General features: G+C 48.7%; 2 protein-coding genes and 2 long non-coding RNA genes across 4 annotated transcripts in view; 3 read left to right on the forward strand and 1 right to left on the reverse strand.

Annotated features, from left to right (window-relative positions):
* Nucleotides 1-23654, forward strand: part of LOC309337266 (zinc finger protein 174-like) — a 124038-nt gene that overhangs the window by 45643 nt on the left and 54741 nt on the right. The window lies entirely within an intron of this gene.
* LOC309337319 (zinc finger protein RFP-like) lies at nucleotides 4901-13674 on the reverse strand. Its single transcript, XM_081854097.1, is given in 10 exon segments — nucleotides 4901-5694; nucleotides 8610-8639; nucleotides 9326-9358; nucleotides 9874-9992; nucleotides 10758-10780; nucleotides 11448-11470; nucleotides 11473-11566; nucleotides 11568-11672; nucleotides 12652-12747; nucleotides 13221-13674. Coding segments are annotated over 10 exon segments (1470 nt in total). The 5' UTR covers nucleotides 13647-13674; the 3' UTR covers nucleotides 4901-5173.
* LOC309337436 lies at nucleotides 8441-8702 on the forward strand. Its single transcript, XR_014154296.1, has 2 exons — nucleotides 8441-8504; nucleotides 8539-8702. It is a non-coding gene; the product is annotated as an uncharacterized lncRNA (long non-coding RNA).
* Nucleotides 18419-23288, forward strand: LOC309337363. Its single transcript, XR_014154210.1, has 2 exons — nucleotides 18419-21816; nucleotides 21970-23288. It is a non-coding gene; the product is annotated as an uncharacterized lncRNA (long non-coding RNA).

Consider the following 23654-nt stretch of genomic DNA (forward strand, 5'->3'; position numbering starts at 1 on the left):
TGAAGACGTTGCTACTGTTCCATACAAAACAATAATGGAACAGCTGAAGGGGCACTTTTCGCCACAGCCCTCAGTGGTGGCTCGTTGAAATGCCTTCTACGCAAAGCGGCAAGCCCTTGGGGAAACCATAACTGGGTTTGTGACCTCTCTCAGCCAAGCCGCCCGGTTCTGCAACTTCTCAGAGCTGGAGAACATGCTTCGTGACCGCCTCGTCGGTGGCCTGAGGGATGATAAGCTGCAACGACGCCTCTACGCCAAGAAGAACCTAACGTTCCAGGGCACTCTGGAGGAGGCCCTGGCAACGGAAGCTACCGAGAGGTCAACGCAAGAGGCACGGCCGAGCCAGCCATCCCAACTGAGGGTCCACCACGAAGACCTCACCAACGACTCAGGATCTGACAAGGAGGAGGTGCACCGAGTACAGCAGCGCACTCAAGCAGCCCACATACCACAGCTGCCTCGATGAGAAGGAGGGAACTGCGCAAGCTGTGGAGAAAGTCACGAGAGGAGGACCTGCCGTTTCTGCAACGCAGAGTGCAGGCAGTGCAGAAAATTGGGACACATCGCCCGGGTGTGTCGGGCTCGGCCCACCTGACGCCAGGCATCAGATGACCCATCCAAGAGCCCCAGGTCCCGGGGCCCAACGCACCAAGGCAACTCGACGGAGCTCACAGACTTCCAGGTATATCAGTTGCCCCACCCCAACGTAGAGAAAATTTATGTAGAGGTACAAATAGAGGGGGCCCCATGCCGCATGGAGCTTGACACGGGTTCAACTCTATCCATAATCTCGGCACGGACCTTAAGGAAACTGTGTCCTACTGGGGGTCCCAAACTCAGGCTGGCCCCATTCACCCTCCGGGACTTCCAGAAACGTAAGGTCCCCACAATGGGGGTGGGGACCTTCAGGGTGCAATACCGAGGGCGGACGCGGCAATTGGACTTACTTGTGGTCAAGGGCCCCTACATTAGCCTACTGGGATTGGCATGGTTTGGACCACTGGGGCTAGCCGTCACCGGGGTGAACCACACTAGCTTACAAGTGGACGTGGACGCCATATGCAAGGAATTTCCGGGGGTTTTCGATGGGAAATTGGGACAGTATACGCCCCCCCATTGCGCTACAGCTTGACCCCGCAGTACGACCGGTCAGGCTCAAGGCCCGCCGGGTCCCGTTCGCCCTGAAACCCCGTATAGACGAGGAATTGGACCGACTCGTGGAGCAAGGAGTGCTGGAGCCGGTGCCTAATGCCCCCTGGGAAACCCCAATCGTCACACCTGTTAAGCCTAATGGTTCAGTCCGCATCTGCGCAGACTACAAATGTACCATAAACAAGGCCCTCACGGCCCATGCATACCCAGTGCCAGTGGTCAGCCATGTCCTTGCCACCCTGGCTGGGTCGAAAATTTTTGGCAAGCTGGACTTGGCCCAAGCATATCAACAGCTGCCAGTAGATGAGGCCACAGCAGAGGCACAGACGATTGTGACGCACAGAGGAGCGTTCAGGGTAAAGCAGCTGCAATTCGGTGTCAGCGTGGCACCAGCCATATTCCAGAATCTAATGGACTCTCTCCTTAAAGGGATTCCTGGCGTCACCCCCTTCTTCAATGATGTGTTGATTGCCGGGCCCACACCAGAGGAGTTTGAGGACCGCCTCCGCACCGTTCTGCACCGTTTCCAGACAGCGGGTCTCAAGGTGAAGCGGGAAAAATGTCTACTAGGAGTGCCCCAGGTGGACTTTCTGGGATTTATGGTGGACGCAGAAGGGGTCCACCCGACTGGGGACAAGGTACGGGCCATTTGTGATGCCCCAGCGCCCAAGAACAAGATTGAACTTCAGGCCTTCTTGGGACTATTGAACTTTTACCATTCTTTCCTTCCCCACAAGGCGGCGGTAGCGGAGCCCCTACACAGACTCCTGGACAAGCGGGCCCCTTGGGTGTGGGGCCAGCGCCAGGAGGCCGCATTCCAGGCAGTCAAGGACTTGCTTGTCTCAAACTCGGTCTTGGCACACTTCGAAGAGAGGCTGCCGGTGGTGCTAGCATGCGACGCCTCGCCCTATGGCATCGGCGCTGTCATGAGACACCAACTCCCGGATGGAAGAGAGGTACCGGTGGCATACTTTTCCCAGACACTCAACGCAACCGAGCGGAACTACTCACAAATCGACAAGGAGGGTCTGGCAATCGTGAAGGGAGTTAAAAAATTCCATGATTTCTTGTACGGGCGGCCCTTCACCGTGGTGACTGACCACAAGCCGTTGCTTGGCTTGTTTGCCCCTGAAAAGCAGACCCCCCAAGTGCTGTCTCCTTGCGTCCTCAGGTGGTCAATTTTCCTTGCCAGCTACCAGTATGCACTGATTCACCGTCCTGGGAAGGCGATGGGCCATGCGGACGCCCTCAGCAGGCTACCACTACCAGAAACAGGCCCCGACCCAGCACATGCACAAGAGGTTATGAGCCTGGAGCTGCTTCCCGACTGCCCCATTCAGGCACAAGAAGTTGCACACCATTCCAAGAAAGATAGGATAATCTCCCGGGTCCCGGACTGAGTGTGGAGGGGATGGCCCAGCAGCAGCCCCGGGCCAGAATTCGCCGGCTACACAACCCGCAAACATGAACTGTCGGCCCACAAGGGGTACCTGTTATGGGGAAGCAGGGTCGTTGTTCCCCAGCCCCTCCGCAAAAGGGTCCTCACAGCCCTACACGAGACACACCCAGGGGTAGTAAGAATGAAGGCCCTTGCCAGGAGTTATGTGTGGTGGCCGGGGATCGACGGAGAGATAGAGGCCTGGGTCAAACACTGACAGGCCTGCCAAGAATCCCGCCCAGATCCCCAAGGGCCCCAGTCCAGTCCTGGGAGTCCGCCCGAGCACCATGGTCACGCCTGCATGTGGACTTCGCTGGCCCCTTTCAGGGGAAAACACTCTTCATAGTGGTGGACTCCTACACCAAATGGCTGGAAGTCGCACTGGTACCGTCCACTTCTACGTCCGCAGCCATCCGGGCACTACGCAGGCTGTTTGCAACCCACGGGCTCCCTGACACTCTCGTCTCAGACAACGGGACTGGATTTACGTCAGGAGAATTCCAAACCTTCACAGCGCAGAACACCATCCGCCACATCCATTCGGCGCCATTCCACCCTGCTACCAATGGCCAAGCAGAACACATGGTGCGGACCACCAAGGAAACCCTTCGCCGCATGGGGATTGGGAGTACCGCCTTGTCACATTCCTTCTAGCACAGCACAGCACCCCCAGCTCAACGACTGGCCGGAGCCCCGCTGAACTACTAATGGGTTGGCGCCTTGCAATCAGACTGGACCGCCTTCACCCCGATAGAGCTCAGGATGAGGTAGTGGTGGGGGAAGGCAGGAACCCCCGGACCTTCAAGGCCCAGGACCCAGTGTACGCAAATTATTTTGGGGCAGGCCCTGCATGGGTACCCGCCACAGTCACCACTGCGACCAGATACGGCGACGATTCCCAGGAGAAAACCAGGAGGAGGACAGGTCAGAGGAGTCCCAAGGGAACAGTTGGGCAGTGAGGTCCATAGAGCAGCAGGGGCCAGCAGGAGAGGCAGAATCAGTAAATACAGAGAGGACCCGTGAGGCCGAAAGGACACCAGAACCAGAACCACGACTGAGCGAGCCGGTTGCGCCAGACCAAACAGCCCCATCACAGCCAGCATCCTTGGAACATGAGCCAGAACCTGAACCTCGGACCAGGGAACACCCCAGGCCGCAACGCACACGTAGGTCGCCAGCGTACCTTGAGGACTATGAATGTGACCTCCTGGGCATGACTGGAACTTAGAGGGGAGGGGTGTTATGTACTGAGTCGAATAGGATCCAAACTGCAGCAGTCTGATTGGTCCTAGAACAATAGGATCCAAAAGGCAGCAGTCTTATTGGTCCTAGAACAATAGGATTCAGAATGCAGCAGTCTGATTGGTCCTAGAACAATGCAGCAGTATGATTGGTTGGCAGGAACCACCCAATCATGCTCCAGATTGAAGTGAATCCACAACCTGATTGGCTTACAGTAGAATTCCGGAATTAGCCAATCATGTGCAGCCCATTGTGTAAATAATGTATATAAAGCAGATACTTTTAGGGGACTTTCATTCATTCCTCCTCACCACTATGAGCTGAATAAAGAGCATGAAATCACTTTGCGACTCTGAGTATATTTCACTGTGTATTTGGGGTGGGGCTGAGGAGTAACGGGAAGGTGCCCTGTGTAATGTATGGGGCAGCACAGGCCATGGAGCCCCTTCTGGAAGCTGCCGGACTGTGACTCCCATCCTCTCTGACCCCTGGCCACGCTGGATGAGTCAGAGGGGAGTTGGAGTCCAGCATTATCCAGAGGACACCCCATTTGATGCCCCCGATAGACAGAATCCAGCCTGCAAATAAGGAACGTTAATGCATCCACTCAAAACACATTTAACTGAGCAGAAGCCCCACTCAGTGCAGTAAGGTTTACTTCTGACAACGTGTGGAGATGGCAAGGCTGTTTCTACAGAGGGCATTTGAAGATGATGCCCTGCTCAATTTCTTTTTCTTTTTCTTCCTGTCTTAGGTCTCCAGAGCAAGGAGCTATCCTGCCTGACGTGGGGGAAGGGGTTCATTTTTTAGTCCTCTATTAATCCAACGATGCCTGCATTTTCACAACTGCATAAGGTCCTTGTGGGGAGAGGAAGGTTTCCTAGAATTACAGAGTTGCGAGGGGTCCTGAGAGTCATCTAGTCCCACCCCCTGCAGTGCAGGAAACATTTGCCCATACTGCCCTTCATCCATAGGTCTCAGGGTGGTTCACAGCATAAAAATACCCACAACCCTGGGATCAAGAATATCGTCCTCTGCCAAATCAGACACCTCAAAAGGAAAACAAGATTGAAGGTGATAAAATTTATTAGGACTCCTAAAAGTGTGACTGTCTCTCTAAGAAGTGAGCTGCAGAGGGAATTCTGGGAAAAGGAAAGAAAATGAAAAGAAGAGCAACCCATTTTTGTTTTGTTATTTCTGCTGATTTTGACTGGAATGAATCCTCTCAAAGGGCCCTTGGAAAACTGCCCAACCTGCTCTTGGCGGGTAAATGGTTTTGACGTCAGTCACTCTGGTCTGGAGAGAAACTCCTGCTGGGCCTGAGAGGCAGATTTAGTCTCCTCAGGAGATCCTGAGGTGGGTTTTATAATATCCCCACAGATAAAAGAAAGGGAGGAGGGTCTCTGCAGAGAACGAGGCTCCTGAGAACGTGTAGAGTTCGGCTCCTGAGTCAGCGTCCGAAAAGGACACACGTCCCCCTTCATTGTCCAGAGTCACCCGGATCCTCCTGGGCTTCTCCCTCAGGGACAGAAGAGAGTGAAAATAGGAGGTGCAGGCCCAGTACTCCCCTCCCCACTTCCCCACAGCCCAGATTCCTCCCTCAGGACTGAAATCGAAATAGCCCTTTCTCTCCACAGACTTCCTGGCGACCCCCAAAGCCCACTCTTCCCCACTTTCCACAGTCACTTCCCAGAAATGTCTGCCTGCTGTGAATCCCTCATGTCCCAACACACAAGAGAAGAAGCTGAATCTCTCGGGATTATCAGGCAGGGCTTGAGGCTTGTCTCCCCTGCTCAGGCTTTTCCCATCCTCTGACAGGATGAGTTCGGGATGGGCTGTGTCTGGATCCAGAGTGACATTTGCTGTTGAGAGAAGATGAGGGAAAGAGAAGATCAGGCAGAGTCAGCCGAGAGACAGAAACGGACATCCTGATAAATAAATAAATAAACCCCCAAACCCCCAGATTCCCTTTCAGATCAAGGGGATTTCTTTGCATCGCATGCTAGACTGAGACTCCTCCTTGCAGACTCTCATCAGAATAAATATCTTCCTTGATGGTTTCCTTCACTTTATTATATTTGATGTGTACAGTGGTGCCTCGCAAGACAAAAATAATCCGTTCCGCAAGTCTCTTCGTCTAGCGGTTTTTTCGTCTTGCGAAGCACCCCTATTAGCGGCGGCTTAGCGGCTTAGAAAAAGAGGGGGGAAAGGGGAAAAACGCGCAAGACTCGCAAGACGTTTTCGTCTTGCGAAGCAAGCCCATAGGGAAATTCGTCTTACGAAGTGCCTCGGAAAACGGAAAACCCTTTCGTCTAGCGGGTTTTCGTCTTGCGAGGCACCACTGTATTGTGCCTGCCCTCCTCTCATCCCAGGAATTTTCTAAGAGGAAAAACGACCCAGTAAACCATTTACTCATCTCTTCTGTGTTATCTAAGGGGAAAGAGGGGAGAATTGGAGGAGGTAGGAGAGGAGAGAAGCTGCTTTCCTCTGACCATCTCTGTGGGAATTGGCCTTTGGGGACCTCTGGGTTGGGCTGGGAGATGAGGACCCCCTGTAATAATAATAATAATAATAGTAATAATAATAATAATAATGATTTTTGCATACTGCCCTTCATCCATAGGTCTCAGGGTGGTTCACAGCATAAAAATACAACATAAAACCACATATAGGCCTCCCCTCACTTTCACGGGGGTCACGTTCTGGGCCTCGTGCCTACAAGTGAAAATTGTGTTAAGTGGGGAGCCTGTTTATTCCTGCTCTCCATCTCTCTCACCCACTTGGTCTCTCCTCTTCTACTCTTAACCATGGATCACTATGACGACACTCATTTTAAATACCCCTACTTTTTGTAGGCTTTCAAAGCTGTGATATATTGCTAGTAGCAATGTTCTTAACTTTCAACAACCAAATAATAATAATAATACATATTGCTCCCTCGCTTGCCACATGAAAGTATTTGGGCTCATGTTCACATCTTTGTGAACGCAAGTGTGCACAGAACAATTTATTAAAATGTTAAACATGTACATATGGACTCTCCTTAAGGGCAGGGGGGTGTTAACTCTTGCCCTCCCAGACTCCTTCTCCAAGATCTCGTAGCTGAGCCAGCGTCCTTTTAGTTCAGCCACAAGAGAGGGGTTTTATGCAGGATGTGGCCAGCTTAAGATGCTGCTCTCTTGCGATTCTTTGCTCAAGGCTAGCTTAGATGGGTGCCTTAGATCTGAGTCAATGCACTATAAATTTTTTCATGGGTTATTGTAAACCAAACCAAGCAACTTGAGACATTTTGCCAAATTTTAAAATGATGATGATGATGATGATGATGATAATAATAATAATAATAATAATAATAATAATAATAATAATAATAATTTATTATTTATACCCCGACCATCTGGCTGAGTTTCCCCAGCCACTCTGGGCGGCTCCCAATCAAGTATTAAAAACAGTACAGCGTTAAATATTAAAAACTTCCCTGAACAGGGCTGCCTTAAGATGTCTTCTGAATGTCAGGTAGTTGTTTATCTCTTTGACATCTGATGGGAGGGCGTTCCACAGGGCGGGCACCACTACCAAGAAGGCCCTCTGCCTGGTCCCCTGGAACCTCACTTCTCGCAATGAGGGAACCGCCAGAAGGCCCTTGGCCCTGGACCTCAGTGTCCGGGCTGAACGATCGGGGTGGAGACGCTCCTTCAGGTATACAGGACCGAGGCAATTTAGGGCTTTAAAGGTCAGCCCCAACACTTTGAATCGTGCTCGGAAACGTACTGGGAACCAATGCAGATCTCTCAGAACCGGTGTTATGTGGTCTTGGCGGCCACTCCCAGTCCCCAGTCTAGCTGCCGCATTCTGGATTAATTGCAGTTTCCGGGTCACCTTCAAAGGTAGCGCCACATAGAGCGCGTTGCAGTAGTCCAAGCGGGAGATAACTTGAGCATGCACCACTCTGGCGAGACAGTCCACGGGCAGGTAGGGTTTTAGCCTGCGTACCAGGTAGAGCTGGTAGACAGCTGCCCTGGACACAGAGTTAACCTGTGCCTCCATGGACAGCTGTGAGTCCAAAATGACTCCCAGGCTGCGCACCTGGTCCTTCAGGGGCACAGTTACCCCATTCAGGACCAGGGAATCCCCCACACCCACCCGCTCCCTGTCCCCCAAAAACAGTACTTCTGCCTTGTCAGGATTCAGCCTCAATCTGTTAGCCGCCATCCATCCTCCAACCGCCTCCAGGCACTCACACAGGACCTTCACCGCCTTCACTGGTTCTGATTTAAAGAAGAGGTAGAGCTGGGTGTCATCTGCATACTGATGAACACCCAGCACATACCTTCTGATGATCTCTCCCAGCGGCTTCATATAGATATTAAAAAGCATGGGGGAGAGGACGGAACCCTGAGGCACCCCACAAGTGAGAGCCCAGGGGTCTGAACACTCATCCCCCAACACCACTTTCTGGACACGGCCCAGGAGGAAGGAGCGGAACCACCGTATAATAGTACCCCCAGGACCTGTCTGAGAAAAAGAGGACATGTGGCAACCAGTCCTGAAAAAGGTCACATGGGAAAAAAACCCAACTCTCTCTAGGCAAGAATGAAACTCTTCCCTCTTCTGGGCAGTTTCTCTCCCCTCCTCCTTCTGCACCTTCTAGTCCACCCTCTCTGCCTTTGTGGTACAAACAGCAGGGGGAGAGTCAAGCTGTACAGAAGAGACTCTTGACCCCCATGAAACACTAATCCCCCCCTCCTGTGAATTGGGGTCTCCATGTGAAATTTACCTCTCTGAAGATTTCTGAATGACTGAACATCTGAGGAAGCAAAAAGAAAGGCTTAACAGGCTACAATGCAGTAGCTAAAAAATAAATCTTTTTTTTACAAAACATCACCATAACATAGCCTCTGTTGTTTCCCCATTTCAAGCAAAAGATGAAATCATGCAAAGACGACAACTGTAGGCCTAAGTAGTGATGTTAATTATTCTCCAAAAGATTATTCCTGAGAATGTAATATCACTAGGCCTAAGGAATCAAAACAACTAACATGTTTAGCTGTGATTCCTGCATTTCAGGGGGTTGGACTAGATGATCCTTTGGATCCTTTCAAGCTCTGCCATTCCGTGATTTCATGGGAAAATCAGAAATGATAAGCCATACTAGGAAATGGCAGAATATAATCATTCAAAATCCACAAATGAAACAGGGATCTGAACTTAAAATTACGGGGGAAACCAGGATAACAGTCTATAGGCAGGAAAAGGAACTCAGACTGGTGTGCAGGTTCTTCGCAGGGTCAAGCTCTGCCCCCAATCCAAGCCTTCAACCTCCCTCCCAGTTCATTCATGGGACAGACAAAGAACCCAAACGCCAGTAGAGGACTGTTTCCCTGAGTGACATCATTGATGGGGGTCCCAAAGTCTGCAGCACAGACTGCTCAACACCCATGAAATATCAGTCCCCATCCCTCCTGTGAAATTGTTCCTCCCCTGGAAATTTACCTTTCTGGATCGGTTTTCTGTCTAACAGAGCATCTGAGGAAGCAAAAAGATATAAAGTGTAAGGGCAACACTCTTCCACCAGAAATAAATCTCCGTACAAAAGTAACACTTCATAACGTGGCATCCTTAAATTCAAGTACAATTATTAAATATTAATTAAATTGTACAAAAAATAATTAAAACCAAGAAAATCATAGGAATAATCTCTGAAAAAAACGAAAGCTTTAAAACTCAGGAAACATATAGCAAGCTTACAAATAAGAGAATAAAAACATTCAGCATAAATCCTGCTGGCCTCTGCATTGGGCTCTGCATTCTTGGACTGGAGGGGAGGTAGAGCAATAGGAATCCCGAAATAGGAGGCAGAGGGGAGATGGAGGCAGCCTTAACATCTTCCCCAAGTAAAGTGGTGGGGGGAATCATTAAAGCCAAAATTGTGAAACATAAGGAGAAGCAAAGTTTGATGAGGAAGAATTGGCAGAGCTCTCAGGCAAAACGAAACCCTTCCTCACAAACCTTCTACAAACCTGGCAGCCATTTTTCATTACCTTTCCATTGTTTCACTGTATCCTCCACAAGGTGATTTAGATCACAGGATTCCAAGATCCTGTTCCTCAGCTCTGGAGGGAAAGCCAGTGGCTTCTCTGGACTCTCTCTTTCCTCATACCTGGTAGAAAGAAAAACAATGAATGACCCCATTGTGGCCCCATCTCCCTAATTATTGTAGGTGATTTCAATAAAATGAACAAAGTTGAACTTCATTTCCCAACAGGTAATTTCAGGATTCAGCTTCATCTCTTGACACCCACCTCCAAGCTCTGGTCAGTGGCTTCGTAAGGATGCTAAACAGCACAAGGGACAAGATGTAACCCCAAGCGACACCACCGGAGGGCTCCCATGGCTTCAAACTATGCTGCCCCCTAACAACTTTGTGGGAGGGTCCCAGGACGGAAGAACCAAACCCCTGAGGTGGAATGCCTGCAACCCCTCCCTCCCTGAGCTTCTCCAGAGGATGTGAGTGATGTCCAAAGCTGCCCAGAGTTGGGTGGCTGCTACTTGGACAAGATGCTACTTGGACATTGAAATCTGTTGGTGCATCCTAAGCTCTTCCCAAGCATCTTTGGCACTTTCTCTTCTAGATGTTTGAAATTACCACAAAGTGCAAGAACAGAAAGTGTAAGAGAAAGAAAAGAGCCCCCATCCCTGTGTGAAGTGATGTGGGGAGGGAGGGAGGAGGCAGCTGACCTTGAACCTTGGAGGGAGAATTGGGGGGCCACAAGTACCGAAGAGGGGGCTCTACTTTCACCTGTGAGGTGCTGCAGGGAGTGAGTCCTCCAGTCTCCCCCCTGCAGCCCCTGGAGGGCCATGTCTGAGGTTCTTGCATCTCAGCTTCAAAGAGTGATGCTAATGGAAATGAGCCAGATCCACTTACCTCTGCAAGGTCCTTCTCACATCCTAGAGGGGAAAAGAGAAGGGAATTCACTGCACACCACAGGCCACATTCTCTACATTTCCACATCAGTTTGCCATTATTGTTTAAAATCCTTATGAAAATCCACCAGCATTTTAGGGAAATTTCAAGAGACAATTCACACCATCTCTGGTCTTAGATTATAATTTAATAACATTAATCTAGTTTGCATTGTGCAATTCAGACGTAAGTAAGCCTACAGGATAATCCTACCAGGGCACTGTCTTCCATAGAAGTCCGCAAATTTTCCATCTGGACGTAAAAAAAGCACCTGCAGCATAAAATGTCTCCAAAGGGGTAATAAAACAGCTCAGTGTTTCTTTGGGCTCATCCACACTTCTGCTTTTCCTGTGCCCAGAAAACATGAGTCCAAGTGGTTTTGCCTTTGCCCTGCCGCATCCTAGACGAAGCCCAGCACAGCTGAAAGGCGTTCGGAGACAAAGCATCAGCAAACAGCAGAAAAATCACCTCCTGTTCCATCAAGAATTTCTACTCCCCATTCAGGTGAGTTAAGCATTCCAGGTCTCTCTGGTCTTCCTGTCCATTCCAAACCTGACTAGAGGCTCCATCAACTCAGCCCCTGCACTCCTTGCATGCATGAAAGGGGCAGCCTTCTCCTGGAGCCTTGGGCTGTTCCTGCCACCATCTTACCTGCAGGAGTTCACTCGCTGGCTCTTCTCCTCCATCTCCTGGATGATCCTCTCAAGAGAGGAGAGTTTCCTGGAGAGTTTGGCCAGTTGCTCATCCCTTCTCCCTGCAATCTCCTTCTCCCACCTCTTCCACATCATTCAGCAGACGTTTCTCTTGTTCTTCCAGGAACTGGCGCAGTTCTCTGAACTTCTCCACGGCCTTCAGCCTCTCCGTTTCTGTTAATTTCTGCAAGAAAAGAGGAGGTCAGAGTGTGGAAGGTGCTCAGCCCTCAAAACATCAGGAAGAGAATGGTGAGAATTCCACAAGGAGGACACTTCTTATTTTTCAGAGACATGAAACCTCCAGTGGCTAAAGAAGTAAACCTTTATTTTGAAGGGAGACCCCCTCCATTGCTGTTTCTGTTGATATCTATTTCACAGAGAGGTACAGCCTAAAGGAAGGAGCATTTTTTCTAGCCACGGATGTTCCCTGCATGTTTTGGGACATGGCATAACCAGAGTTCACAGTTGTTCAGAGAACATCCAGGGACATAAAACTCCCCTCAGTTTAGGCTGGTGCCATTTAGGTGTAGGAAGGCAAGAGAAACAGAGGAGGAGGAGGAGGAGGAGGAGGAGGAGGACAAAGTGCAGAGTTCATCCCCATAGCTCCCCTCTTTTCTTGTAAAGGTTCAAAATGGCCTGAGTTTCCTAAAGATGAAGGAGAGCACACATTTAGAAAGACAACTCTTTAGTAACATTTATGGTAAATCAGGATTTGAATTGAACTGCTTCCACCCTCTCAGCTCACAATTCCTCAGGCTTCTCCTTCACTGCTTTTTACATAATAAATGACAATGAGAAAGAAACTCAATTTAACTGCATTCAAAGGTGAACTTCCCTAATTCATAACTGCTGAAAAAATATGGAGAACGAAACAGAGCAATCTTTTGAAATTCACACCTCTGAATTTTTCAAGGTTGAACAAGCCTGGTAATGTTCACAAAAAATGTATTTATGAGGGTAAAGTACATTTCAAAATATTTATACAAGGAGGTAGCCACCCTAACATCTGATTCATTTTCAGAATAATGAATTAATAAACAAAATAATATTGAAAAAAGAGCAATGCGGAGAAGCTGAAATGGGCAGATTTCCCCATCCCTCCTCAGTCCTGACTCAATTCTTCAAGTGCTTGTTTCCTCCCTAGTAAGAATAGAGACACTTACCAGGAGGTCTTTGCTTTCCTTGTCCAGGGCTGCTTGATGGGCCAGAATTTCCTCTCTCACTTTCCTCAGAATCTCCAGGCGGCGACAGATCTCTTCCTAAGAGAAAAGGGGAAACTCAGGTTTGATTGAGACACACAGAGAGGAGGTGAATAGTATGCTGACTTTTTGCGCCCAGTGGCCTTGCTATAATAGCAAAGTAGTTTACTGGAGGAAATAACAGTCCAGAGGTTTTCAACCTTTTTGAGTCCAGCTACCTTTCTTCTGTGCCAGCCCTGTGGGGCTCTGGGACCCAGTTAGGTCACCCCTTGCTTACAGACTTCTACCTAGTCTTCGCAGATGCTTCTCAGGGATATCAAGGGAGATCCCTTTGTCCCCCTGGCAGAGAGAAAGACTGTGACTCCCTCTTCTGAGTCATCCCAGGAGCCCTCAGGCTTCCCCTGGGCTGCTTTTTACATAATAAACAACCACCAATTCATGCCATGCCTACTTTGGAGCTGAGAAGTAAAAAGAAAACCTCCCAAGAAGAACCCACAGCTATTTCTCCCCCTCCAGATCCAGGGATCTCCTACCTTGTATTCCTCGGAAGCCTCCTCCAGAGGAATCACTTCGTGGTGTTTGTGCTCCTTGGATCTGTCACACACCACGCAGATGGGGGCTTCATCCTCCTTGCAGAAGAGCTTCAGGGGCTCCTGGTGCTTCTCGCAGACTCCTCCTTTCCCTCCTTCCTCCTTTCCCTCTTGAAGGCTGAGATTCTGAGCTATTTCCACCATATTAGCCAGTTGCCTGTTGGGGATGAGGCTCCTTCTGTGGACTCTTTCTCTGCACTGAGGGCAGGAAGCCTCTGCCTCCGATTCCCCCCAGCACTGGATCAAGCAGGACCGGCAGAAGTTGTGCCCACACTCTGGGATGGTCACTGGATCCTTGAAATAATCCAGGCAGATGGAGCAAGTGGCTTCATCACGGAGACGCTGGATGTGACCCCCTGCAACAGCCATGGCTCCCTCGCACCAAAAATCCGAGTTAAGTTTCACTTTCTCCCTTTTCAGCCACTGGGAGTTTCCCTTCCTGGAAATGACTCAGAAACTCAGTGACCACGTGATCTCCCCCCCCCCTTTTCTTTTAAAATGTCCCCAGGTCTTTGCAGTTCCTGAATGTTTTCTCAAGGAGCAGCGAATGCTTTTTGATTGTGTTATAAGAATTTTGAGTTGAATAAAGGTTTCTTTTCCTCTGTATCAATAAGGGAATAAATATTTGCTATCAGTAAAGTCTCCCCCCCCCCCTTCATGGATCACTGCCTTGTCGTGGCGAAGGGGCTTGAAGAACTCAGAGAAGCTATGAACTATGCCGAGCAGGGCACCCAAGATGAACAGGTCATAGTGGAGAGTTTTGACCAAACGTGTTCCACCTGGAGGAGAAACCGGCAAGCCACTCCAGTATCCCTGCCAAGAAAACTCCATGGACAAAGACAACAGGCATATAAAAGTTATGACGCTGGAAGATGAGCCCCTCAGGTCGGAAGGCGTCCAACATGCTACTGGGGAAGAGCGGAGGACAAGTACAAGTAGATCCAGAGCTGATGAAGCGGCTGGGCTAAAGCCGAAAGGACGTTCAGTTGCGGATATGCCTGGAAGCGAAAGGAAAGTCCAATGCTGTAAAGAAAAATATTGCATAGGAACCTGGAATGTAACAACCATGAACCTGGGTAAGTTGGATGTGGTCAAAAATGAGATGGCAAGAATAAATATTGACATCCTGGGCATCAGTGAGCTAAAATGGACGGGAATGGGCGAATTCAGTTCGGATGACCATCATATCTACTACTGTGGGCAAGAAACTCGCAAAAGAAATGGAGTGGCCCTCATAGTCAACAAAAGAGTTGCGAAAGCAGTACTGGGTTGCAATCTCAAAAATGATAGAATGATCTCGATACGAATCCAAGGCAGACCTTTTAACATAACAGTAATCCAAGTTTATGCACCAACTACTGGTGTGGAAGAAACTGAAATTGACCAATTCTATGAAGACTTACAACACCTTATAGAAGTGACACCAAAGAAGGATGTTCTTCTCATTATAGTAGATTGGAATGCTAAAGTAGGGAACCAAGAGATAAAAGGAACAACTGGCAAGTTTGGCCTTGGAGAGCAAAATGAAGCAAGGCAAAGGCTAATAGAGTTCTGTCAAGAGAACAAGCTGGTCATCACAAACACACTTTTCCAACAACACAAGAGACGACTCTACACGTGGACATCACCAGATGGGCATCATCGAAATCAGATTGATTATATTCTCTGCAGCCAAAGATGGAGAAGCTCGATACAGTCAGCAAAAACAAGATCTGGAGCTGACTGTGGCTCAGATCATCAGCTTCTTATAGCAAAATTCAAGCTTAAACTGAAGAAAGTAGGAAAAACCACTGGGCCGGTAAGATACAATCTAAATCAAATCCCTTATGAATACACAGTGGAAGTGAGGAACAGGTTTAATGATTTAGATCTGCTGGACAGAGTGCCCAAAGAACTATGGATGGAGGCTCGCAACATTATACAGGAGGCAGCAACGAAAACCATCCCAATGAAAAGGAAATGCAAGAAAGCAAAGTGGCTGTCCAACGAGGCCTTACAAATAGCGGGGGAGAGAAGGCAAGCAAAATGCGAGGGAGATAGAGAAAGATACAGGAAATTGAATGCAGATTTCCAAAAAATAGCAAGGAGAGATAAGAAGGCCTTCTTAAATGAGCAATGCAAAGAAATAGAGGAAAACAACAGAATGGGAAGAACCAGAGATCTGTTCAAGAAAATTGGAGATATGAAAGGAACATTTCGTTCAAAGATTACCATAATAAAGGACAAAAGTGGTAAGGACCTAACAGAAGCAGAAGACATCAAGAAGAGGTGGCAAGAATACACAGAGGAATTATACCAGAAAGATATGGATGTCTCGTACACCCCAGGTAGTGGGGTTGCTGACCTTGAGCCAGACATCCTGGAGAGTGAAGTCAAATGGGCCTTAGAAAGCACTGCAAATAACAAGGCCAGTGGAAGTGATGGTATTCCAGCTGAACTATTTAAAATTTTAAAAGATGATGCTGTTAAGGTGCTACACTCAATATGCCAGCAAGTTTGGAAAACTCAGCAGTGGCCAGAGGATTGGAGAAGATCAGTCTACATCCCAATCCCAAAGAAGGGCAGTGCCAAAGAATGCTCCAACTACCGCACAATTTCACTCATTTCACATGCTAGCAAGGTTATGCTTAAAATTCTACAAGGCAGGCTCAAGCAGTATGTGGACCGAGAACTCCCAGAAGTGCAAGCTGGATTTAGAAGAGGCAGAGGAACCAGAGACCAAACTGCAAACATGCGCTGGATTATGGAGAAAGCTAGAGAGTTCCAGAAAGACATCTACTTCTGCTTCATTGACTATGCAAAAGCCTTTGACTGTGTCGACCACAGCAAACTATGGCAAGCTCTTAAAGAAATGGGAGTGCCTGATCACCTCATCTGTCTCCTGAGAAATCTCTATGTGGGACAAGAAGCTACAGTTAGAACTGGATATGGAACAACTGATTGGTTCAAAATTGGGAAAGGAGTACGACAAGGCTGTATTTTGTCTCCCTGCTTATTTAACTTATATGCAGAATTCATCATGCGAAAGGCTGGGCTGGATGAATCCCTAGCCGGAATTAAGATTGCCGGAAGAAATATCAACAACCTCAGATATGCAGATGACACAACCTTGATGGCAGAAAGTGAGGAGGAATTAAATAACCTTTTAATGAGGGTGAAAGAGGAGAGCGCAAAATATGGTCTGAAGCTCAACATCAAAAAAACGAAGATCATGGCCACTGGTCCCATCACCTCCTGGCAAATAGAAGGAGAAGAAATGGAGGCAGTGAGAGATTTTACTTTCTTGGGCTCCATGATCACCGCAGATGGCGACAGCAGCCACGAAATTAAGAGACGCCTGCTTCTTGGGAGGAAAGCAATGACAAACCTAGATAGCATCTTAAAAAGTAGAGACATCACCTTGCCAACAAAGGTCCGTATAGTAAAAGCTATGGTTTTCCCAGTAGTGATGTATGGAAGTGAGAGCTGGACCATAAAGAAGGCAGATCGCCGAAGAATTTATTCTTTTGAATTATGGTGCTGGAGGAGACTCTTGAGAGTCCCATGGACTGCAAGAAGAACAAACCGATCCATTCTTAAGGAAATCAGCCCTGAGTGCTCACTGGAAGGACAGATCGTGAAGCTGAGGCTCCAATACTTTGGCCACCTCATGAGAAGACTCCCTGGAAAAGACCCTGATGTTGGGAAAGATGGAGGGCACAAGGAGAAGGGGACGACAGAGGACGAGATGGTTGGATAGTGTCTTCGAAGCTACAAACATGAGTCTGACCAAACTGTGGGAGGCAGTGGAAGACAGAAGTGCCTGGCGTGCTCTGGTCCATGGGGTCACGAAGAGTCGGACACGACTAAACGACTAAACAACAACAAGTCTCCCCACTTGTCTGCCCCCCTGCATTGCTCCCTGTGATGCTCAAAACCACGTATAGTCTGCTGTATTGCTTCCTTTTCCAGCCCCTGTGATATATTATAATTGTGTTCACCGTCTCTGTACTAATGTTACTTTCTTTAATGTTAGTTTTATGTTGTCTCCTTCCTGAATGTAACTTTGTATCTCTGAACGAAATGTAACTTTTTTAGTATAAAATGTACCTACTGTCATGCAAAAGGAAAAAATAATGAAAACCTGTCAAAATTTTCAAACCAGTGAATACTTCTCTCTGTGAGGGATCCTTCCCAGACCCGTTGAAGAGGCGGTTATCAAACCTCTTCTTAAGAAAACATCTTTAGACCCGGCCAACACCGCCCAATCTCAAACCTTCCATTCTTGGGCAAGGTGATTGAGCGGGCGGTTGCTGAACAACTCCAAGCACGCCTGGAAGACGCGAACCATTTGGATCCCTTCCAGTCGGGATTCAGGCCTCATCATGGGACTGAACCTGCCTTGGTTGTGCTGGTCGATGATCTCCGGCGGGCTAGGGACAAAGGTGAGAGCTGTTTCCTAGTTCTGCTGGATCTCTCAGCGGCCTTTGATACCATTGACCATAACATCCTTCTGGAGCGTCTGGTGGGGCTGGGAGCTGGGGGCACCGTTATACAGTGGTTCTGCTCCTTCATCCTGGGCTGTGCCCAGAAAAGTGGTGTTGGGGGATGAGTGTTCAGGCCCCTGGGCTCTTACTTGTGGGGTGCCTCAGGGTTCTGTCCTCTCCCCCATGCTTTTTAATATCTATATGAAGCCACTGGGAGAGATCATCAGGGGGTTTGGGCTGGGTGTCCATCAATATGCGGATGATACCCAGCTCTACCTCGCTTTCAAATCAGAAAAAGTGAAGGCGGTGAAGGTCCTGTGTGAGTGTCTGGAGGCGGTTGGAGGATGGATGGCGGCTAATGAATTGAGGTTGAATCCTGACAAGACAGTACTCCTGACAATTACTGTTTTGGGGAGAAAGGGGGCGGGTGGGTGTGGGGGACTCCCTGGTCCTGAATGGGGTAACTGTGCCCCTGAAGGACCAGGTGCACAGCCTGGGAGTCATTCTGGACTCACAGCTGTCCATGGAGGTCAATTCTGTGCCCAGGGCAGCTGTCTACCAGCTCTACCTGGTACGCAGGCTGAGACCCTACCTGCCCGCAGACTGTCTGGCGCAAGAGGGCCCCTTCAGATGGCAATAGAGCAATAACACAGAGCAATTAATAAAACAGAACGATGTGAAAATGGTGCTGTATAAACCCACCCCCAATGCACTGTTTTTCTGCAACGATGACCTTGCAGGAAAAAGGCACCACTGTGTAAGCTTGCAAGTTAAGTAGGACAAATGCTGCATTAAAAAGCCAGTGTGGTACAGTGGGTAGAGTGCAGGACTAGGGCCTGGGAGACTAGGGTTCGAATCCCCACTCAGTTAGAAAGCTCACTGGGTAACCTTGGGCCTGTCACTCACTCTCAGCCTAACCTACCTCACAGGGTTGCTGCTGCTGTTGCTGCTGCTACTGCGAGGACCTCATTGGAGAAAAGGCGAGATATCAAGGTAATGTAGCAGCTGGCTCTAGTACTCTTCTTATAGAGAGATCTGGGGCAGAGCCCCTGAACAGCCGGGACAAAAACTCTCTAGCATTATGAAATCAAAAGAATATTTATTTAAGAAATACAGCATACCAGGCACACACAACTGGCAGACGAGACGACAATCATCAACACTGAAACCACTAGCTAGCGCTGCCTTCGGTTGTTCCCAGCCAGAGACGGCAAGGTATTGGATCTTTTGAGTGTAATTTACAACTCGAGTCGGAAAGCAGAGATGGGCTGTCCACATTGCATGCGTTTCACAGACAAAGTCCCGCCATATAAGAGCCAGACGAAGAATCCCAAACGTTCCCGAAACACCATCACTTAAGGTCAATAAACTCCAGCTGGGCAGGTGCCTGCGATCACAGAATCACGGAATTGTAGAGTTGTAAGGGACTCACGAGGCTCATCTAGTCCAACCCGCTGCAAGGCAGGAATCTCAGCTAAAGCATCCGTGGCATTTAGAAAATCCCGAGAAAATCCCTCCCCTCCCGTGAGTTCAATGGCTTAATTAATCATGCAGATTTGGGGTAACATCAAGCATATATTTTTCTTTCTGGGGGTGGGGAAGTGGGATTAAAAATAAAGGTAAGGAAGATCAGCCGGACAACAGGAGTGTGGCAGCTCTTGTGCCATTGCTCTGCCAGGATTCGACCCGCCGGAAATCAAACTGAAAATGACTTAAGGCTTGGAGAAGCAATGGCTGATCTCTTCCCTAAGATCGATGGCCTCCATTTGTCAACAGAACTTTGCGGCCTCAAAATGGAATCTCTTGGTGCAAACAAGATGGCATCGGTTTGGTTAAGAAGACAATGCAATATAAAGCATTGATATCAAAGCAAGAACAGGAAAAGGTCCAGATTTTCTATCCTAGAAAGAAGCGTTGATGGATATCCGTTAAACAAGGGCATCCTTTACAGGGACCAGCTGCTAAAATAAAATAGCACACACACAGCCAAAAGATGCAGGAGATCTATAGAGGTATTCATGCATTGCACATAAATATATTTTGGGCGCCAGAAAATGGTTCCTGGTGGAGTGACTGCAGAATCCCCTCTGAGCCAGACAGAGTTCATAGTCCAACGTACGTGAGCAAAATTCAGTAGGATGTCAACTAAGGAAGGATAAGGAAATAACTACTTGCCTGGGGCAAATAGACTGGGAAGCTTTTGTAAAATTAGAAGAGATTTCACACACACCCCACCCCACCCCACAATCTAGGCCATTGGTACTGTGCGGCTAATACAAGTCTGCTTGGACAGCTTATTCTTTCTTCCTCTGATGAGGATTCATAACTTTTGCAGACAAGTTGCAAAGTCTAGAGTAAGGCAAAGAGTTCTTTGGCAAAGTCAGGGGCGTGGTGGAATGGAGAACGCTGCAAATGAACTTTCCAGAGTTGCATAGCCGCAGGTTAAGAAATCATGGGTACCTGAATGGCATTGTTGACAATTTAATACATACGGAGTCCGTCAAGGCATACATAAGTGCACAAGCATATACTATATACAGGCTTATAAACATAGCATCCCAAACCACAAGGACAGTAAAAAAAAAATTTTTTTTTTTACCCATGCATATTTGCAAATAAAAAACTAAACAAAATATAAAGACACGTACATACTCCGTTTAGGCAATACATCACCCACCTACCGTGGCCTTTTAAACAGACAATTCAGCAAACGAAAGGCATTCAGGATCACATGAAATGACTTTTCGGAGCAATGCTATGATTCGTATACATGTTTAGTGTTACTAATCGGCAGCCTGGAGGCTCAGGTGCCATCTGCCCTATACAGTGGTACCTTGGTTTACAAACTGAATCTGTTCCGGAAGTCCGTTCTTAAACCAGAGCGTTCTTAAACCAAGGCGTGCTTTCCCAAAGCAGCGAGGGACTCAATTTACAAATGGAACACACGCAACAGGAAGCAGAACATGTTCTGCTTCCAAGGCAAAGTTCGCACCAAAACACCTACTTCCGGGTTTGCCGCATTCTTAATCCAAGTTTTTCATAAAATACTGTAAGCTGTTCTTAAACCAAGGTACCACTGTATATTGAAAGCAGTATCATGCCACCTGAGGCAGTCATGGCTTCCCCTGAAGAATCATGGGAAATGTAGTTTGTTGAGGTTGCTGAGAGTTGTCAGAAGACCCTACTATCCCCCCTCACAGAACAACAAACCCCAGAGTTCACTGGGAAGGGGGACCAATTGTTAAACCACTCCGGGAATTGTTGCTCTGTGAGGGGGATAGTGTGAGAGGGGAGGTGTCTCCTAATAATTATTATAATTTATAATTTATATGCCACTCTGGGAAGCTTCTAGCAAATTAAAACACCAGGCACAGTGAAACACCAAACATTAAAAACTTCCCTATACAGAGCTGCCGTCTTAAAGGTAAAGGTAAAGGTACCCTTGACCGCTAAGTCCAGTCACGGACGGCTCTGGGGTTGCGCACTCATCTCGCTCTACAGGCCAAGGGAGCGGCGTTTGTCCGCAGACAGCTTCCAGGTCATGTGGCCAGCATGACTAAGCTGCTTCTGGCGAAGCAGAGCAGCACACGGAAACGCCATTTACCCTCCCTGCCGGAGTGGTACCTATTTATCTACTTGCACTTTGACGTGCTTTCGAACTGCTAGGTTGGCAGGAGCAGGGACCGAGCAACGGGAGCTCACCCTGTCATGGGGATTAGATAGTTGTTTATTTCTACACGGAAATAGTTCCACAGGGTGGACACCACTACTGAGAAGGCCCTCTGCCTGGTTCCCTATAATTTCATTTCTCAAAGTGAGGCAACTGCCAGGAGGCCCTCGTAGGTGGACCTCAGTGTCTGGGCTAAACGATAGGGGTGGAGACGCTATTTCAGGTATACAGGGCTGAGGCTGTTTTGGGCTTTAAAGGTCAGCACCAACACTTTGAATTGTGCTTGGAAACATACTGGGAGTCAATGCAGGCCTTTCAGGACCAGTGTTATATGGTCTTGGTGGCTGCTCCCAGTCACCAGTCTAGCTGCCGCATTCTGGATTAGTTGCAGTTTCCTTCAAAGGTAGCCCCACGTAGAGCATATTGCAGTAGTCTAAGCGGGAGATAACCAGAGCATGCTCCACTCTGGCAAGACAGTCTGTGGGCAGGTAGGGTCTCAGCCTGCGTACCAGGTGGAGCTGGTAGACAGCTGCCCTGGGCACAGAATTGACCTGAGCCTCCATGGACAGCTGTGAGTCCAAAACGACTCCCAGGCTGCGCACCTGGTCCTTCAGGGCGACAGTTACCCTGTTCAGGGCCAGGGAGTCCACCCACCCACCTGCCCTGTCCCCCAAAAACAGTCTTCTTGGGATTCAACCTCAATCCATTGACCGCCTTAACTCTTAGCACCCTTAATGAACTACAGTTCCCAGGATATCTTGGGGGGAAATCCCCAGCGGCTTAAAAGTGGCATTGCAGAGTCTCCAATGTAAGGTGCAGTTGGGGCCCGAGCCTTACTTCTGAGTAGACATGGTGTAGGATTGCACTGTAAAAGGACTCTCCCCCAGGATAAACAGTGGCAGGATCTTTGCAAGCTGAGATAAAGGCAATAGCCATACTGGATATTTAAAGCACACACCAGGGCCCCCTCCCAAATCCTCAGAACGGTGGTTTATCACTAACGGAGCTATAATTCCCAGCACCCTTAACAAACTAGTTCCCAATATTTTTTGGCGAAGGAAGCCATGTTCTCCAAATGTATGGTGTGCCTCAAATAGGAAGATCTCTCCTCCCTTTTATGATTCAGGGGCCAAGTCCCATATCCCAGGGATGACAAACAGGAGTCTGGGTGCAGGGAAAGGGGGATCAATGTGGCCCCCGAGGCCTCATTATGTGGCCCTTGGGAGTCTCTCTAGACCAACACCAGCCTCACTCCACACCCTTCTGGAGAGTTTCTGCTGGACAGTGAACAGGATCCCCAAACTGCCTCTGGACAGGGAGCAGGAGAAGGGTCTGTGAAGGTGTGGAGAAACTAGCCTACTGTACAAAGGAAAAAAATGTGAATTTGCCGCTCCGGCCTCATTTGCTTCCGGCCTTGCCCACCACTGGCAGGTGGAGCCCAGAAGGTTGCCTAGAAAGGAACGTGAGGCTGGAAAAGGTTCTTTACCTCTGACGCAGCCCGTAATGTAGGGGACGAGAACTCGAAACTGTGTGTCCAACACCAGGAGGGAGAAAACTTAAGAGCCCTGTTGGATTACGTCAAAGATCCACGCAGTCCTGCTGTGGCCAACGAAGACCAGAAGCAGCAGCGCTTCCTCACTGTTCCCCTTCCACCCCGCAACTGCTGGTTTTTAGAGGTAGACTGCTTTTGGACCTGGAGGCTCACGGCTCACAAAAGCCCTCTCGCCCCCCAAATTTCTCTCTAGCCAGAGCAGAAGGAGAAGCTGCCAGCCAGACCAAAGGGCCCATCTCTCCCAGAGTCCTATTCCCCAAAGCGGCCAATCGGACACTTCCAAGAAGTGCACAAGCGTTGCCTTTTGCTTCTGAGCTGCAGGGGGGAAAGGGGCGCACGCCAACACCTTATTTACACGTTTACGGGTTGCAACTCTCCCCTAAGAACAGGGCTCACCAAGCCCAGGAGAACCTTGGCGCTAAGTCCTGAGTGTTAAAGCTTTTGGGCTCATTTCCAGATCAGTCCCTAAGAAACCCATTTGGCATCTTTGGGAAGCTCACCAAGCCGGGCGGGAAACACCAACTCCCCACCCCCAGGGAGTTTGTCTCCAGCATCTGGTATACGGCAACTGAAAATGGAGGTTCTGCATTTCTCCTTCATCAGCAGACTTGACCTCCATGAATCCGTCTGATCTTTTTCATTCTTTTTAAAAATCCATCTAAGCGTCACCGCCTCTTTTTGATAGCTGG

This window comes from Podarcis erhardii (genome assembly GCF_964252035.2).
Source record: "Podarcis erhardii genome assembly, chromosome: 2".
NCBI lineage: Eukaryota > Metazoa > Chordata > Lepidosauria > Squamata > Lacertidae > Podarcis > Podarcis erhardii.